This window comes from Cotesia typhae, unplaced genomic scaffold, assembly GCF_013202065.1.
Source record: "Cotesia typhae breed Kobodo isofemale line unplaced genomic scaffold, CoteBio_Ctyphae contig_123, whole genome shotgun sequence".
Lineage (NCBI taxonomy): Eukaryota > Metazoa > Arthropoda > Insecta > Hymenoptera > Braconidae > Cotesia > Cotesia typhae.
This window is the reverse complement of record NW_027423715.1, coordinates 1,605,731-1,625,537: the sequence shown is the minus strand read 5'-3', so window position 1 is coordinate 1,625,537 and position 19,807 is coordinate 1,605,731. Positions and strand designations below refer to the sequence as shown.

At 32.9% G+C, this 19,807-nt stretch overlaps 1 protein-coding gene across 7 annotated transcripts in view; it reads left to right on the top strand.

Moving 5' to 3' along the window:
• The first annotated feature begins 7,303 nt into the window (after positions 1-7,303).
• Positions 7,304-19,807, top strand: part of LOC141533435 (nucleolar protein 4-like) — a 47,051-nt gene continuing 34,547 nt past the window's right edge. For 4 of the 7 annotated variants that reach the window (XM_074252362.1, XM_074252337.1, XM_074252342.1 and 1 more), the window contains exons 1-4: positions 7,304-7,547; positions 7,678-7,881; positions 7,973-8,155; positions 8,247-8,388. In XM_074252362.1, the coding sequence (XP_074108463.1) occupies positions 8,344-8,388 (45 nt within the window). In that variant the 5' untranslated portion in view covers positions 7,304-7,547; positions 7,678-7,881; positions 7,973-8,155; positions 8,247-8,343. Of the gene's footprint in view, positions 7,548-7,677; positions 7,882-7,972; positions 8,156-8,246; positions 8,389-19,807 lie in introns of those variants that run through there. The other 3 variants (XM_074252346.1, XM_074252352.1, XM_074252358.1) reach the window with 2 other exon arrangements.

The window sequence follows — 19,807 nt, the reverse complement described above, 5'->3', positions numbered from 1 at the left end:
GAGTGGAGAGTGGAAAAGGATAAGTAAGGGACTTGCACATGCACACGTGCGAACGAGACCCGGGTCCGTGCTATGCCGAGTATATGCAGGAAGAATTTGAACTCACCGGCATATATAAATGTATATAAATATACATAGGAAGATCCTTGCGATCTCGGGATGACCCGGGCACAGAATACAGAGTAGAGAGTACCTAGTACGTGCCAATTTTTTTCCTACGGCAATATCTTCTCGGCTATTTTGCCTGGACTCCGATGAGTACCCAGATCCCTATCAGTTGGCAATGTCTTTTTAAATCCCGTCTCTATTTCATCTATATATATGTGTGTACATATGTGTGCTGTACCTTTCGCTAACGGTATCACTATCCTGATGAAATTGTTTCGCAAAATCGATTCTTGATTGCCAAAGAATAACGCCATTTTTTCACTAACTGACCTCGAGGTCTTTGGTCAAATGTCCCGGTGATGAGTCTTGTAGATTTGTCCATCTATTGTGGGTAAATATTTTTACATATGGTCAAATTATTTTAAATAATTACTTCGGGTGAATTATGTCAAATGACAAGTTGGATTTTATGAAAAAAATAAATTCTATTCGTAGAAATTAAAAAAAAAAACTATGAATTTTAATTTTTAGTGTTAATTTAATTATTAAATGTAGTTAAAAATTATTAAGGGCCAATATTTTCGGGATAAAATTTTATCTAATATTAAAATATATCTATATAATTAATGTATACTCTCTAAAAATGAAACTGTGAAGTTTCATATTTATTTATATAGATTTACTGACAATGATAATTTTATTCTGCATTGAAAAGCTGGTCTTAAGATTATAATGTTGATACTGCAAGTGTAAAATGTTGAAAACAAAGTTTCATCTTAACAGAATAATTTTTTTTAATAATTAAAACATTCACTTGCTTTGAATCAATACTTTTAATCCAAAAAAATGTAATTTTCCTTGAATGTCTTAATTTTTACGTAAATTTACATATTATTTTTTGTAAAGTAAAGTAAAAACTGTGATTTTTTGTAAAACTCAATGTCAAACACAAAAATTAAAAAATTTCAGTATCTTTTTAATAATTCTACGCAATTCTTATAAAAATTTTAAATTTCTCACTCCTTTGATTTCATTAAATATCAAGTAAATTTACCACAAAAAAAAAAAAAAATACATGATTAATCATTCTTTGATAACAAATTACTCTAAACTATAATTGACTTCCGTTGAACCGACCGCGTTAAAAACGCAACAGCAAATAAAGAGAACAAAAATGAAAAGCATCCCCAAAAAAGTAAGCTGATGTTGATCGATCTGCGGGATGGATTCGGCAATTCATCAGACATTTAGAAGATGAAACTCCTGTTGGTGTTATCAAAGCACAGCTAGAGATTGAGCTTCGCTGTTATATGTTGAGAGGCTAAAAGACGAGGATGTGGGAGTAGTAGTCTCATCCCAGCTAGGAGCACTTCTACATGTTCTATATATAGTTATGTATATATATATAGGTAAAGGCACTGCGATGAGACCCTGCCGTAGTCGGTGGCGTCAGTAAAGGAAGCAAAGGAGGTGGATAAAGAGGAGCAGTAGGTGGCTAGAGGAGGACGAGGGTTTGCTGGGGTGAGAGGGTCGAGGTGGAAGTACTACCAGTAGCTTTCGTTTTGAGCAGATAGACTATGTATATATATATATATATATATATATATATATATATATATATATATATATATATATATATATAAAGAGGCAAAAGCAAACGAGGAACGAGCAAAAGGAGATGAAGTAAAAGGGAGAATATCTGGCATCCCCCGTTGCGCTCACTCGTACTACTCGCACTGGACTTTACTTGGGTTTTTTTGTGAGCAGACCCAGAGCAGAGACCGAGCACGAGTTAGAGGGGCGAAAGAGACCGTAGCACTGGGGGCTGCATTGGGGTATGGTGTTTTACTCTCTCTTTATAGATGTATATATGTATTCTCTTTGTATATAGATAGATATACGAAGAAGAAAATGGGTGTGTGGGTAGCACACAGTGGTGTGCCGTATATTCGACGGGATGGGAATGGAAGCCAGAGGCGCGGTGCCAGGGCCGAGGTAGCTGGGACTGCCGAGACGAGGTACGAAGAGGAGGAGAGGAGCTCTAGTTTGGTGGTAGAGTAGTTCTAGGTTGCTGAGATCCATAGGGGTGCCCGGCAAAAGGGTAGGGGCTCACCACCGCCCAAGGCTTCCAGGTCTGTCTAATACCAGACCCCGGTCTCAGTCCTATACCCTATATGTATGTATATATTGTACTAGGTACTATTACTGTTACTGTTACTATTATACTGGGTTCCATGGACGGCACCAAGTATGAACCGTCAACCAAGGGGACTTTGTTCACGCACAATCGATGAGATAAAGTGCCACGTACAACACAGTCCCACCCAACTGGACACGGCCAAGAGGTTACTGATATTACTCACTGCTAACAAACTCTTTTTATAAATTTATAGGTTGTAGCTGGTCTTGTGTAGATATTTTGATTTTGGAAAAATTTTTTTTTTATTTTAAATTGTAAAGTCGGCGAAAAAATTTTTTTATTTATTAATAGGGTTTTAATTTGGATTATCAAATTGAAAAATGTTTGAATTTAGTCAATTTTATAGAAATAAAATAAATCACTCAATTCTGTTTGATTTATATAATAATTCACTCGATCATCTTTGATTTTTAATTTAAAAATATTAATCATTAATTTTCCATCAAATTATTAATTATTTTACATTTTTTTAATTCTTTTTTTGATATTTGAATTAGAGAAATAAATCAACTATATTTATTTGATTAATGATTTTCGACAAAATTGATAGTTTTTATTTTTTTGTTAGGATAAAGAAATTAAGATACTTATCAATATCAATATTATTCTTCTCAGCAGTTGACCATTGACAAAAAACCTCAAATACTTGTAAGGACTAATTGTAGTCGATTTTTAATCAGATAAATAAAAATCGGCTTTTCTAGAAATTTAAGAGTTTGCTTGAAAGAAAATCCGAGTATAAAAGACAAACTAATTCCAATTTCTTTAAAATTAAACTCAGGTACAAATCCGCTTGCCCCATTTAAAATACACAACTACAAAACTTTTTTTTTTTTCAGTATCATTCAATATTTTTTCTTGAAAATTTTCGTATCGATTTTTTTTCCGTGCATGAATAAAATTTATTGTAAAAAATTAAAAAATTCCATCGACAATTTCTGTTAATTTTTTTTTGAATGTCAAAATTATAAGCCAGAAAAATGTCCTTTAAACCGCGAAAATAATAGAGTCAATAATTGGCGGCCTGGTGATACTTTAACGAGCAATTGACTTCAATTTTCTGGTTTCGCGTCTCTAATTTCTCGTAATATGCGTATATTAAACTTTTTTTTCTACTCACTCGTTAGTTCTGAATAAAAAAAAATATATAAATATAAACAGGGGGTTTGGAGCTCGGGTGAGTAAGGTATTTATATTTCTTATCTTTGTCAATATAGTGGCTGAGCAGCTCCTTGATCAGAGGAAGCCAGTGTCAGTGCGGAGCACTGTGTAAAAGAGAATAGACCGGAGTTGAGTGTGAGAGTGTGTGTCTTGTTTAAACGACAAAGAAAAAAGTTTACTTTCGAGGTAAAAGATCGTACTTACTTAACTGCTTCTGCTAATTTCCCTCTTATCTTACGCATCAAAGCAAACTGTTGCTCACCTACTTGAGAGTGTACACTGTACTCTACATTATACATACACATATATAAAGAGAAGAAGCAGAAGCAGAGGCAATAGTTACTGAACCCTGTTTAACAGAGGATTCATCAGTTTGAAATATATTCTATTACGCTCCCCCAGCTTATTCGCTACAGACTTTTAAAGTTAAACTATATAGATATAGATAACTGTAGATCTATATATCTAGAGTGGTGGGAAGCGATCAGTCACACGTCCCTCGCTCATTTACACTCGATACTTAAACTCACTCACACACATTCTACAGTCGCATATTTATATATCTTTCGGATTCCTCAATCATTCTTATTCCCCATACACGTACACTCTATATCGGCTCATTCTTATTTCAATGGCAATTGAGTTTAAACGCTGCTAAATGTTTCCTACACCACAAAGATCCTATCAATTCAAGTACGTGTTACCCTTGATTTAAGTTTTTGTTATTTGAATCACTTTTTAATACTTTCTTACAGTACAAACTTTGTCAATTTGTAAGAATTAGAATTGAATATAAATTTTTGTTTTTGATTTTTGGAGTAAAATCTTTTATAAACTTACAATTTTTATTTTTTATTGGCTCTTTAATCTTAAATTTCATCGATTACAGGAGAAATTTTTGAAGGAAAAAATTTTAATGTTTTTTTTTTTTAATTGTTGATAAAAAAAAAATTCTTTATTCTAAAATGAATTTTAAGAATTTTTACGATTTAGACTTTAGTAATTATAAAAATATACTTAAGAAAAATTTTTTTCAAACTTTCGCCACGCCATAAAATTTCGTAAACTACTTTGACTCTTAAAAGATTAATAGACTCTTACTTTATTAAATTAGAAGCTTGATATTTAGAAAAAATTATTCAAATTCAAATTTTATTACTCTAAAAAATGAAAAAAAAATTATTAAACCTAGAAAATAATTTTGAAGAGCTTCAACGTCTTAATATAAGTAAATTTAACGTTATTCAAGACAATTAAACTCTTCAAAATGATTTTCTTAGTTAAAAGAAAATTTTTTTTCAATCAATTAAAAATTTTTTCTCAGTCTTGTAATTAATTAATATTTCTAAAAAATAATCTTCAAACTTAAAAAACGAGTAATTAATTCTTTAACAATCAACCACAAATATCTTTCTCCTCAATTTTCTTTTAATACTAAAAAAAATCCCCAAAAATGAGTCACTTAACCCAAACTCAATTTTTTGTATATTTTTAAAATACGAAAATGATCTTTGTTACTGAAACTTTATAAAACCCCTCTCACAGCCTCCCCCGCAGTTACCATCTCCATTCACGAAAGAACCAATTCCAGAAATTTCAAGCCCCTATGAGTGTAACCGTATTTCAAAGCGATTTCACCGTCATTGTGTTAAAAGGTCCCAGAAAAAAAAATTCTCCTTAACAAGCTCGTAAAAATCTTCCACAATACTTATTTTTAAAGTAATATTTGATATAAAATCTTCCAAAACATTCACGAACACTTAGAAGTTTGGCTGATGACCCAATCACATCGATACTCCGAAGTGAAAAAATTTAAACAAAAATCCGGGCATATTTAGTTGTTAAAAGGAACAAGTCGAGGGTTTGAGAATCTTAATCAAAAACGGTGCGTCCATTTGTTTCCATTTATCCTTCGCCTGTTCCAACTTGAATTACATAAAGTGAACCCCATTCGTGTCCATGTCTAATGTGAGTGAGTGGCTGGCTGTGCATATATAGATAATGTGTGGGAGTGCATATAGGTGTGCAGATGAAGTCAAAGCAAAGCGAGCTGAAGGTGGTGGTGGCGGTGGTGGAGGAAGAGGAAGAGGGTATTGTATGCAGGTCAGGCTGAAGTAAAGCCAGATTGCCGTATCGGACAGCAGCTCTCAGTGGTTCCCTCACATTTTCAAGAATGTCAGTGGTCGCCTTGTAATTTACAGCCATGCAACACACGTTACTTACTCCTCTGCTGGCTCTAAGGCCAGGCGAGGCTCTAACCAACCGACTACAATACACATATGTACATATACATATATCAGTGAACAAGAGGAATAGTCAACGACATATACTACCAACTGTATAATACAACGTCGAAGGAAGAAAAAGACAGAGACAGAAGCCGACTCAGACTGAGCCGAGCCAAGTTTTCCAGTACCGATTAGATATAATACATACAAACTCTTCTCTCGTTCTCTTATCATACACCCACTCTATGTATGTTCATTTATACATACTACTGTTTTTGTGCTATATATATGATTCTCTGAAGACTCGAGACAAGGGAATAGTAATGATTATCATTACGCATTGTGTATTTGATAGTGAGAGTAAGCTCAGCCCTATTTGGATCTAGGTGAAGACAAATATTTAATTCTTTGTTAACTTTGTGGAATATTTGATTTAAGGGGAAGAAGTTTTTTTTTATTGATTTAAAAATTATTTGTTTTTATTTTTTGGTAGAAATATTTTATGTAAGGATTTAATCTATAAATTCATTTTAAACATTTTTTTAAATTATATTGCTCTGTTTTATGTGAATTTTTTTTTTTTTTAGAATTTGAGTATTTAATTGTGAAAAAAAATATATTAAGAGAATATTTTTTTTTAAATAACGTCATAGTTTTTAGATGGGTAAAAATTGATGATAAATTATAGAAAAAAAATTTTTTAATTCACATCAATATTCTCGTATATCGTTATGAAAAATATAACAATTCTAGAGTAAACAATTAAAAATAAATATTTAAGCTATTGCAACTTTTTTTTTTTTAATTACACTGATCAAAACTAAATTTAAACCAAAAAAGTTCTAATTATTTTCTATTTGAGTATATTTCATAGTTTTTAAAAATTTCTACAGCTTAAAAAAAAAATCTAATAATTTTCAGTCTCTCAAATATTTATCGAAAAAAATAATTTATTTTTCCATTTTTCAAAAAATTAAAATCAAACTTCTAAAAAAAAAAAATATTTCTCAATTTGAATGCCCGTGACCGTATCTGCGTCGAAGAAAAAGAGCCTTGCTCACAAAATATAAGATAGACGACGAATACATAGCAACCAAACATGAAATAAAGAGTAGCATAGAGGCAGAATTAAACTTGGACTTGGAAGCCCCTTTACTCATGAGGATGAGTGTTAGGCGCCCCTGTCCCCTTTTGCTATCCGGCGCACCCTACATCTCTACCACGTGCCTCACCGCCCCAGCCCCATCCCATCCCAACAGAGAGAGAGTAGTACCTCGTTCTCCGTCTCCCGCTGTGCCGAGCCTCAACACTCACTACTCACTACTCAACTCGAGGCTCTCCTTCTCTCTCTTGGCATCCTCTACTACACTCAACTAAACTCTGACGGTGACAGACCCTACCTTACCGCCGACTACGTCGTGGATCCATCGGGCGGGCAGAGGGCGAGAGCGAGCGGGCCAGTGGGGGCGGAGAGGGTGAAGGGGGGCTCTGCACCCCTGGTCCGTAGTCTCTTGCGCGCGGCGAGCGACGGAAGGGCGAGCGACCGAACCGAGCGAAGGTGGGGGTCGCCGTCGCGTCGCCAGCCGTTAGTTCGCCGTGTGCGCTCCTCACGTGAATATCGCCGTTCTTTCGCGTTAAGAAAATATCTTCAATATTTTTTTTTCCGGATGTTTATTGTTCGCTCCGAAATATTTATTCGCATAAAATAAAAAAAAAAAAAAATCATAAAAATAATAAAAATAATTAAATACTCAAAGACAGCCTTTTAAATTTAAAAAGTGGCATTTAAATACTCCAAAATATTTTTACGAATGACACTTTTAATTTAAATAATAAAAATAATTTTAAGTGTAAGTTTCAAGTTTTGTTTGTTGGTTTTTATTTTATTTATCACAAAATAAAATATAAACAATAATTAATTAATTAATTAATAATTTTTTTTTAAAATAAGTTTGTGATAAGTTATTTTATTACACACAGACGAACTTGACAGAGTGGAATCAACGTGTGACATCACCCTGGCTCATGTTATCACAGCAGTGCCAGTTTCAGCCTCAGCTTCAAGACCCACATCATCATCAGCATCAGTAGAGCCGACTTTTCTATTTATTTAAGTTTTCCCACTTGGAATATAAAATAATAAAAATAATAACGTGGGAGTTTATTGTGGACAGTGTTTTAATTGTACGTATTGGTTTTAATTTTGTTGAGTTTGAGGTCAGAAAATAATAATAAAAAATAGAAGAATATTTAATGAAAAATAATTAAATTGCAGAGACCGCGTGAACCGGAAGAATTATCAGAATAGAAAGAAGAAAGAAAAATTCATGAGAAGAACTTTGGACTCGAGCACGTTCGAGCATTTATCGGGTTCGTCATGTTTATGATAATGTTGATGCACTAATATTACAACGCAAACGTGGTTTGTTGCTAAAATATTAGCTGGAGATAAAATAAAGTAAAGTTTGATTTATAAGTTGTTTAAAAAAAAAAAAAAAAAATTATAAACAGAAGTTTGTTGTTAACTGGATTTTTTGTTGGACTGTCAGGTCTGCTGGTGTCGGTTGGAGGGAGCAGAGGAGAGAGAGGAGTTTAAGTTGGAGAAGGAGCAGGAGCCAATTTTTTACAAAGGGGCCAGGCCTGAATATGTCAGCGAAGCGAAAGGCCACTGCCATCATGCAGCACCACAAGGTGAGTCGACGAGTTTCATTCTTTTTCTTTGTCTTACTCTCGTGAGACCGCTGGCTCTCTTTCTTACACACATGCTATAATAACGCTTTTTGCGGATTGTATTGAGATTGGCGAGGAGTTATATTGTATTATATCGGGGTTTCTGCACCTAACCGGCCACGTGATTCCCACTCCGGTCTTATCGGTGCGAGGTACGGAGAACTCACGGTTTGGATTTTTATTTTTTTTTTAGTTCTGATATCAAGTATCGTATTGGTTTTAATTATTTTATAGGTTGAAAGTATTATTAGTTAGAACGAGGAAAAATTTTGTGTTGTGCTGCACGTTTTTACACGTGAATTAATTATTGGAAGGCTTTTAATTGATGTTGAAAATTTGAGAATTTTTTTTATTGCGGAAAATTGAGTTAAAAAATTTTTTTTTATTAACAAACATCTAAATTTTGGAGTAATTTTAAAGTTAAAGATTGTATAAAAAATATTAAAAAATTTTAAGTGCATTTTTTTAATGATTTAATTTTTTGTTAACTAAAATAATTTTTTTTTACTTTGAAAAATTATTAAATTTATTATTTGATAAAAAAATGTTGCTAATTTTACATTGATAAATTTTTTAACAAAATACCTGTATAAAAATAAATTATAATCTTAAAAAATTATAAAAATTAATAATTTTAAAAATGTTCCGAAATATAATTTTTTTCCGATATTAATTGTTAAAAAATAAAAATTAATATAAAAAAAATTTTTAATCGATTAATAAAAATTCTCTAGTATTTCCAGTATGAAAAAATAAAAAAAAAAAAAAAAGTAAAATATTAAATAAACTCTAACGAAAAATATTTAAAAAAATAGTACAGAGAACAGTGTTATGTTAACGTGCCGCTAATTGACCGCGAGATCTTGCGTAAATCGTATCAATACTCGTCCTGAAAAAGTACATCCATGCAGATAATAAAAATAAAAAAGTTACGGCATACGTTACGTGTTATTGCTAATTTATCGGGTATTAATTTGTAAAAAATAATGAAAAAAAGCGATCTACTTTAGTTGGCTCTGAATTCCGGTGAGATATTCACACAGTGATTATTCCGCGATCACGTGCTGCGGCATTGTGTTTTATTTAGATTTTTTATCCTCTTTTTTCCGGGTCGGTTTTATTAATCGTTTGCTATCCAATACATCGAGTTAACAGAACATAAAACAAGGTGAAAAAATTTTTAATGTTTTATTTAATATATATTTAATCCCGGACGAGTCGGTTTTAAGTACCCTCGTTAATTTAATTAAGTAGTCATACCCGTAAATCATCACTATTTATTTTTTGTTAATTGGATGTCTGCACTCTGTTATTATGATTGTTGCTTCAATTTAATAAAAGTTTTAGCAAACAGATTTATACGTAATTATTGTTTGATAAAACGCGAGGTGTAAAGACTCTATGATAATTATTGTTATTTTCAAAGTGAATTATTATCTTACAAGTTTATCAAAAGAAATAACCGGTATGCAGAGTAATATGTATTTATTTATTATTTAATAGTAGTAAGAGGAAATTTAATGCTCATTTTTATTACAAGAAGAAGACATTCCAATTTGTTTCTCATCTTTACATAAATAAATATCAAATATTTGCATTTAAAATCCTTTAGATAAATCTTTAATATAAAAATATTTTTTTTTTTTTACTCTAAAATATTTTAACAAACTGATACATTTTAAATCACAAACATTTAGAATTTTAAAAATTGACATTTGAATAAAAAATATTTAAATTGAGAAAAACTCTTACAAATTTTAAATTAATCCACAAAAAAATTTCAACTTTCAAAAAATAACTAATAAAATAAAATCAAGTATTTAAAATTTTGTAATTCATATTTAAATAAATAATTATCAAATTTTCAACTAACCAATAATTTATAATTGTTTAAATTTGAATTTTATAAAAAAAAAATTTTTTTTCAAGAGTTACTAGCAGTCAAATTTAAACTTTTCACAAAAATAATAAATCTCAATAAAAAAAAAAGCACAAAATAAATCCGATAAATTCGGTATCATCGTGTACAAACATTTAATTAGCGTGACACACCGAACCCCGAGCGATATTTGACTAGAACAAAAGGAGAGAGAAATTAGCAAGATAACAAATGGTAAATTAGTACTCCTCAGGTGACAATATAATCAGGATAGGAGTCACAGTACGGCGGTTTAAAGCGATTTAATCGTTTGATTCTTCAATCGCACCGCAAAAATTACTTTAGACTTGAGGTAGGTTCGGGACACGCTCGTCCATCTCTGTCAGCGGATTCGCAACCACTCTCATTCTATTCTCTCTCTCTCTTTGTTTCTCTCTTTCAGCTGGGGTCTTTTCTGATTCGCCCTCTGCTCGCCTACTTCGTTACTCGCGAGTTTCTCGCTCTCTCGCACTAGTGGGATATCCGCGAGCTCGCATCTCACTGGTGTACACTCTTTGGCGGTCCAACAGGTTATATTTTTCCAGTCGTCCCCTCATTCCTCTTTTCTCTCTCATTTCAGCGAGCTTGTCTCTTTCTACCACCCGTCTCTCTTTTAATTCTCTCTTTGCCCTCGTTTCCTCTATTCCTCTCTGTTCCTCTGTTCCTCTTCGAACTTTATCTCCTTTTTCAAACTATTTTTACTCGCTCTGTCTCTTTTTTTTTTATTTTTTATTTTTATTTCGCCGCGAGGAGTCGGAGCCTGCCGGTTAGGTGGATTTAAACTTTTTACGTGTGCGCCAAGTGGATAATAGGATCGTCGCGACTCCAGTCTCTCCTCCTTTTGCTTACAATAATATATACCGACTTGTATAGTACGTACTTACCTCCTCTCCCTGCTTCTCTCTTCTTCACTTCTCTGGATCTAAGACCAAGAGCGTCTCGTCGTAACCGAGCTATCTAAGGTGGACCATAGAAAACGCCGCTGTGACCTCTTTAAAGCCTTATATATGTATATACATATAAATACATAATATAAACTCTGCAGCGTGTGTGTCCACCACTATCTCACGGTTATCCCGTACCGAGTAGACACACAATAAAATACGAGCACTCATGATCATGATCATTCCAACTAAAGTTGCGTGTGGTTGTAACTCGTCTCCATTTTCCCAATGACCACTTGCTTTTTATTATTAATACATACACTGTACTTCTCTGTACTCCTCTGTACTCCTCTGTACTGCGTTGTACAATCCTTCACTTTATGTTTTATATCCTACTTGTCTAAATTGCCTTGCTTTTTATTCGGGATTATACTTTTAATCCTCTATTTTATTATAAAAAAAAAATTTTTACTAAAATTTCTTCCATGAAAAATATTAACAATCTTGCATTATTGTAATTTTTTTGGATAAAATGTTAAAGATACAGATAAATGATTTATTGATAATTTAACTTTCCACAAAAAAAAAGATCCTTATTCATTTTTTCATATTTTTGATCTAAAAAAACCAAAAAATTTTATTATTATTATACAATCAGTAAAAAAAAATTCATATTGAAAATTTAATTTTAAAAAATTATCAACAAAATGACCAATCAACATTTCCCTCAACAATTTATTTTTATCTAATTAATTAATAATTAAATCCACTGGGTTGTAAAAAAATTAAAACCTAACTCGAACCAACCTCCCAGGTGTAAACATTTACTTCCCTCAAGCGATTTTAACGAGTAAAAATACCTAATGATAATGATGAAAAAAAAAAAGAGTGAAAAATAAAACAAACGGCAGACATGTGCCGGGAATCGAGTGTCGAGTTTAAAAATAAAAAAAAAAGCACCAAGGGATCGGATCGCTATGGATTTTCCATAAGACGAGAGACACGTTTGCCCGATAGTGTGCCGAGTTGAGAATATAAGGGTGTGCCAGGTCCATTTGTACGTATAAAAGTATATATGGGGGTGGTAACCCTCATTTTCTACACTCTGCAGTCACACACACACACACACACACACACACACACACACACACACACACACACACACACACACACACACACACACACACACACACACACACACACACACACACACACACACACACACACACACACACACACACACACACACACACACACACACACACACACACACACACACACACACACACACACACACACACACACACACACACACACACACACACACACACACACACACAAATACTTCTAGTGTAGTCATCGTAATAGTCACAGTAATAGTAACAGTAACAGTAACAGTAGAAGAGACGAAGGGTGTAGGGTGCAGGGTGCAGAACAAACTAGTGCCCCTCACGCTCTCATTTCCAAGCGGACAGCCGCCAGGCTTACACACGCTCACATACACACATATATGTGTGTATACAGAGCACACGGCATTTTGCGCTCGCGTGTTATCCAATCGACCAACCCCCAACCCAACTACTCCGTGCATCCCCTTTCAAAGCAGCACAAAGGCCGCAAAAGTTTGTTTTTTTTTTCTTTTATTTAAAATTTTTTGTAAGCATTTTTTTTTTTTTATTTTGTTTTCATTTCTTCGACTTTTTTTTTTGACAACTGCAATTACACTGAAAAAAATGAACCAATTTTCGTCTCGGTGAAACGACGACAGATTCAACAATGAAAAATCATGCACCGTAGGCTGGAGTACTGGACGGTTTGGTCTTTTTGTCAGTTTACTTTGCCGGGAGATTAAAAACAATTGCGTAGGCTTTGAGGAAAAATATCTAGCGGGAGGAATTGAATTTTTGTAACAATAAATAATATTAATAATAATAACGACAACAAACCTCAGATTCTTATTATTATTATTATAATGTATATGTGATCATTTGTAAAGTGCGTATGTGTGCCGGTTGGACAACTCAGCACGAAGTAGAAGAAGGCTTATCGACGCCGGTCGACAACCGTGAGCACACGGTCCTCATACCCATACTCATACTCACTGACACCCTCACATGTGAACACACATGACCCTATCCGTAAGCACACACATGGACGTTGACGTACAATCGAGTGGAGTACGAATCGCACTTGGTAGGCGTGTGTTGATAGCATAGCAGCTAGCTGGTGTTTGTTGCTGGCAGCTTGGTCCCCTCGCAACGTGAACCTTCTCCTGCTAAAATGTATGTTGTGTACAGTATGTACAGTGCAGACTCTGCTGCGTTTGTCTGTCTCTGTCTCTCGAGCTGGTGATTCAGGGAGCCATCCGTGTCAAGGTACACCGCATCGGTGTCCACATGCGACGCTGTCTTTTTTTATGGCCACGGTGCACTCGCTAATCCTGGAATTTAAATCAATTCGCTGTCTCAGGATATTTTTTTACTGCTAATTGGTGATTTATTTGAGCTTGATAACAATTTTAGAAATATTTCTCATGATGCTGTTGTATTTTAAAAATTGATTAACAAGTTAATTTGATTGGAGAAAAAAATCTTGAACGAAAAAACCGAAAAATTATTTAATTTATTGACGCAAGAACAATTTTTAATTAAAGAATTTTTCTTATTATTATAAAATTTTTTTTGAGATAAATAAAGAAAAAATCTTTTTATGTAATGATTTTTTTACTTGAAAAATTTAATAGCTCTATAGACTAATCAATTCACTAATGAAAAAGTGTTATAAAAATTTTATCAAAAATTAAAGAATTATTTTAAAAATCAATCAAATTTCAAACTATATAAAATATCAAATAAAATATTTTTCAAAACAGAATTTTTTTTTATATCATACTCTGAAAAGTATTTAAAATTTTTTTTACGATATACGCTGATAAAAAAAAGAACAGTAAAGTATAGAGTTATTAAATTTTTAAATAACCAAATATGTGCAAATAATAATCATCGCGTTACTGCCAACTAAATTAGAATTGCACATAAAAAATTTTGATTAAATAAATCTAAATATTAATAAGATTTTTCCCTCTCCAAAACCGAAGCAAGCCTTAAATCTATTCTACTCGATTCGCAAAATAGATGATTTAAATGTTATAACGTTAAAATCTGACAGGAGGGTGAGAGCTGTCTCATTAGTAATTTCTGCGCTCCCATTACATCTCCATCTCTTGAATTACCTCACCTTATATAATCTCAAACCCGTCTCTGAGAAATACTTTTATTGCAATAGTGATAGAATTTCCAGGTGAATCGAATTACCCGGCAATCTCCTCTCCCAAATCAACTCAATAGGAGATTCTATCCCGGACCTAGGATTACCTCTGCTCAGAAGTATCTCGTGTGAGTATCGAGATTCAGAATCAAATTTAATTCACCCCTCGCTCGTCACGTATTCGGGTTAATTCGACGTGACACGGGGAGTAATTTATGGTGTAAGAAATAAGGGAAAGGATAACGATAAGAAATTAATGTGTGAATATGGGAAGAATGAACCGTCACTCTGCTCCTACATATATGGATAATATGTAACATATATAGTATAAGGTATAATAAGGTGTAATCGAATTTTGATATCCAGCTCTGGCTCAACATAATATCTGATCCTCTACTAGTAGCTATACTATCCGTCCTATGAATTAGTTGGGCTGTCGTATATTATATACGTTGTCAAGGTGTTAGTATGTAGCATATAGTGAGTAAAGTTGGCTACCTGTACTTCTCTGACTAGACGGCTAAGAGTATGGATATATAATACATGATAGTAAGCAGGGGGGAGGGAGGCAAGCGAGAATAGTGAATTATGCTCCCTCCGAAATTGAGGATGGTCGGGAATTGAGACCGGATGCCACGCTCGCTAGCTGGGTAATTATTCGAGACCGTGAAACTTAATTACGGAGGCTCCTTTACGGCTGTAGTTGGCAGCTCAGCTACTTTGTATTATATTAAATACGTGTATGTATGGATATAAGATCGCGAGTCGCGAGGTCACTCCCACCGAATAGAAGCTATAAAAGTTTTACGTGCTTCGTGTTGTGTTACATCTTAGTTGAAAAAATTTTTGATTATTTAAACATTGTTATTAACATTTTTTTTTAAATAAATATTTTGTCTCAAGGATCTAAAATACAAAAAAATTTAATTTTCTACAAAACAAGGTCTCGTCATTTTTCGTATCTTTAATATTTTACTGAAAACAATGATAATAATACAAATTTTAAACGTAAAATATAATTTTTTTTTTTTTTGGTTAAATTTTCTAAATATTTTCCCGGGTCCTATTTTTTTCAATTACTATTCAATAATTTTTCATATCAAAATTCACTTAAATAACTCCAACATTTAAATATCTCACCGTAAATATCCTCGTACAATAATAGTAAATATACCACTAATGATTTCACGTCAAATTTACCAAAATAAAGGCGAGAACCTCAAGCAGAACCTCATCACAATTACTGTCTCAGTAATTAATTACAATCAAGACTCCTGAAATTCAAAATTGACAAAATTAGATTAAAAATAAAAATACTGTACAAAACCCTAAAATATCAAGCACCCTCTCCTGTTTTATTCCTGTATGCGTATAATCCACAGTGCAGTACGCCGACAGATTCGGGTCACATTTCAATCTGAACACGGTATACATTTCAATATATTTCTCGTTCGTTAATATTCGACAGCGCCAGTGATACAGACACGATAGTTCCATCAAGACTTTTATTATGCATTTAACCTTTTAACGAGTTAAGTGCCGAATATATAAATACATACGTCCGAAGGGTCTTGTTAATTTAACAGTTTCATAAAATCGAGATATATTTCCAATTCGAAACAATTAATAATAAAGGATAAACAGAGAAACAACGTCGCTTCTTGAATCTTTTTTGTTGCTTTTTATTTGGCAAAACTGTCATTATCTTCTCTGTTGTGTTTTCCCACTGATAATTATTTAATGACCACAAGAGGTAAAGATAAACGATATGTGTACATACATGTATACATACAGCTATAACTTATACATTGTATATCTTTGGCGAATGTAAGCGGTGAGCGGTCGGTTGACGTAGGTGAAGATCGCGTGGCGTCGATCCACGAGCTTGTAGGTGGGTGCTGGTGGGTGGGTCATGCGATAGTTTATTCAGAGGATTATTGACGGGTGTAGAGTGTGTAGTGTCTACTGTCCACACATGTGTGCTCATATGTGAGTGTGTGATAGGATCCTGGATGGCATAACGACCGACCACACTGCGCTCGAAATAGCCACCGACCGACCCTTTGCTTCCATTTCTCTGCTCTGGCGTGCATATACGTACCAGCAGCACCGGCAGTAGCTTTTGAAATATATTCTACCTCTGTATAAAACATATATATATATATATATATATATATATATATATATATATATATATATATATATATATATATATATATATATATATATATATATATATATATATATATACACATGTATAGAGTACTTCTATCCTGCAGTGTGATCGGGTGATCGACCCCCTTTTCTCTTCTCCCTTCTCTCCGTTTCTCCCGTCACTGCAGAATTTATTTCCGAAAATTCGATCTCTCGATTTTCACCGATAGTTCGTCGATACTTGTGCTGCTGGAGTGCCTTTTATATATTCTCTGTTTTTTTATTTTTACTCTATTTTTTATCGCTTCCAAATGTTTGTGTAAACTCTCCTGTGATTAAATTTACTGTGAATAATTTTAGTGTTAATAAAACACACATTCACGTTCACATTCACATATGGAGAAAAATAAATAAAATAAAAGGAGGATTTTTCAACGCAAGTGGGACCGGGGACGGTAACTGAAAACCACTTCCGCGTGAATGTTTTATTTACTCGCACGAGTACCGAGTTTCTTTTTGGTTTATTCAATACAATTTATCAAAAGTTTACTCGCAAATTTACTTTGTTTTTGGATTATCTGTCAATTAATTCTTTTTTTTTTATTTGGTAAAAAATTTTTTAATTAATATGTTTTATTTTTACTTAATTTTAAAATTAGTTTAATTTAATTTTCAAGATAAAATTTACAGACTGAAAAGATAAAATACAGAAATTTTAATAAAATTTCAAACAAAATAAAATTTAAAACCGCTTAATTTAAACATAAATAACCTCAAATGACCTGAAACATTTTGATTCAATTTTTGATCAACCCACTCTGACATTACGAAATCCGGTTAAAGAATTAACATTTTTAATACCGTGATTATAATATTCAATAATATTGCACCCAAGTGCTTTAACCAGAAATTAAGTCATTTAATCCTCGTGCCAAAATTGGATAAAATTAATTAATTATCCTCGATCCTCGCAATTTGTAATCCATTATGATAATAATAATAATAATAATAATTATTATTATTATTATATAGTCTAATGAAATAAAATTATGCTAATAATTAAATTCCCGATAGTTAAAAATAGTCTTGTGAAATTAATATCCGGGATTCGGAGTATCGCGTAGAGCGAACAAATTCTAATTACTCCTCTTGAATCGCGACGCATAAGTACTCGTTAAAGTTTAATTCGCCAACATCCAACTGTGTTTGCTCCGGTGGGTGCTCTATTAACAATAACAACGCACCTGAACGTGTGTTTTCATTAACTGAGCCTTCTTGGTAGGTTTTGCGTCCTAATCATCACCTTCATTATAATTATACCCTCAAAAACTGAAAGCTAATGAATTATTTATTATTGCGATAAATCATGGTTAGCTCAGAGCTCAAGCTGGCTAATTAACGCTAAAAGTAATCGATACAGCTGAGTCAAAAATAAACCAGAGATTGATAATGATAATGAAGCAGCAGTAGTGGAGATTAATAATAGCGAATGAAAAGCCTGGATACGGAAAGAGTAAGAGTAAGAGCATTAAAGTGGAGGAAGAGAAACTTATGCGGTGAATCGATGGCTAATAGCCTGCCCGCTGTAATTAATGCAACAAGTTGATACCTAACACTTATCTACGGGCAAGTTCCCGGCATCGGCATCGGGCTTGAACGGGACGCTAACCTACAACTCGCCTCGAGCCACCAAACGACAGCTACTGACTCTATCTACTCCTTTATATTGCAACCACCCTCTGTTCTCGATTACAATGTTTCGATCTCGACACCGGTTAATTTTATATCGACTTTTCGTCTCATCACTTTTTCATCTGTTTAATCAGTCGTTCAGTTGTGAAGTTATATTATTATTATTATTATCATAAATGTGAAAAGAGATTTAGAATCAAAAAAATTTTTAAGTATAATTTTAAAATAAAAATTTTAAAGAAATTTAAAGGAGTCAAAAATTTATATGTAAAAATGACTTTCTTAAAAATTTCTTAAATATTTACGTTTTTAAAAATATAAACTCATCCTGATGTTACGCTCATTCGCTCATCAAAAGCTTTCATTTGAGTACCCACATGCATTTTGATATATTTTTTATATATACATATATATAAATATATAAAATATATGAAAAATTGATGTGGGTACTCAAATGAAAGCTCTTGATCAGTGTAATATCGGGATGAGCTTGTATCATTAAAAATGTCAATATTATGAAACCTTGAGAAGGCACAAATTCAAGTCAAGATTTTTAAGTCAAAATTTAAAAGAAAAAATTCTATAATAAACAATTAAAAATAAATATTTAAATTATCGAAACTTAGGTTTATATATTCTACAATAATAAAAAATTTTTTTAAATTACACTGATCAAAAATGAATTCAAACAAAAAAGATCATTAAATAAAAAATGATATTGTTTTCAATCAAAAAAAATTACCAAGCCTCGAATGTTTTCAGTTCAACTAAATTTCATTTAAAAAAAAGTTTACTTGGCAAGTAAATCCAATTGAAAGTCAAAATTACTTAAAAAAAAAAAAAAAAAAAAAAAAAAAAAAACTATGTCCAACCTAAACCTTAATCCCAAAACCCGAAATTCCAACATTCCGTTTTACGGATCCAAATAGGACTTAGCAAACTTTTTGGCAGCGTAACTCCAGTCCAGGCGAGACCAGCCATTCCAGTGTACCACAGAGTATACAGTAGCAAAGCGCGGAAAAGATCACCGGCGTAATTACCATTAATTAAAGCGGTGGCGGCTCTCCAAGTGGCTTCCACCTTTACTTTCGAGCTTTCCCATTATATACACATAATACCGGACAATTAAATCCCACATAATTACTTTTATTTATTCACTAAATCAACAAGTTTTAATACAACTTCAATTATCATTATTATTATTATTATTATCTTCCTCTTTCATTCTATTTATCTTCCGGTTTTTATAATCACCAGCATTACATTTTTATTAAGTACCAGTAAAGTCGCCGACTGTTAAGCAGTACGCACATACACACGGAGTATGATAATCACTATTGTATGTTGTGCACCATAATATATGTATAATACAGCATTGCACTTTCTTTCTTACGCCGTCACTCTACTCGTTTACTTTACTTGCTCAAGTCGTCGCTTGTATTACTTGACTGGTTGCTTCGTAGAT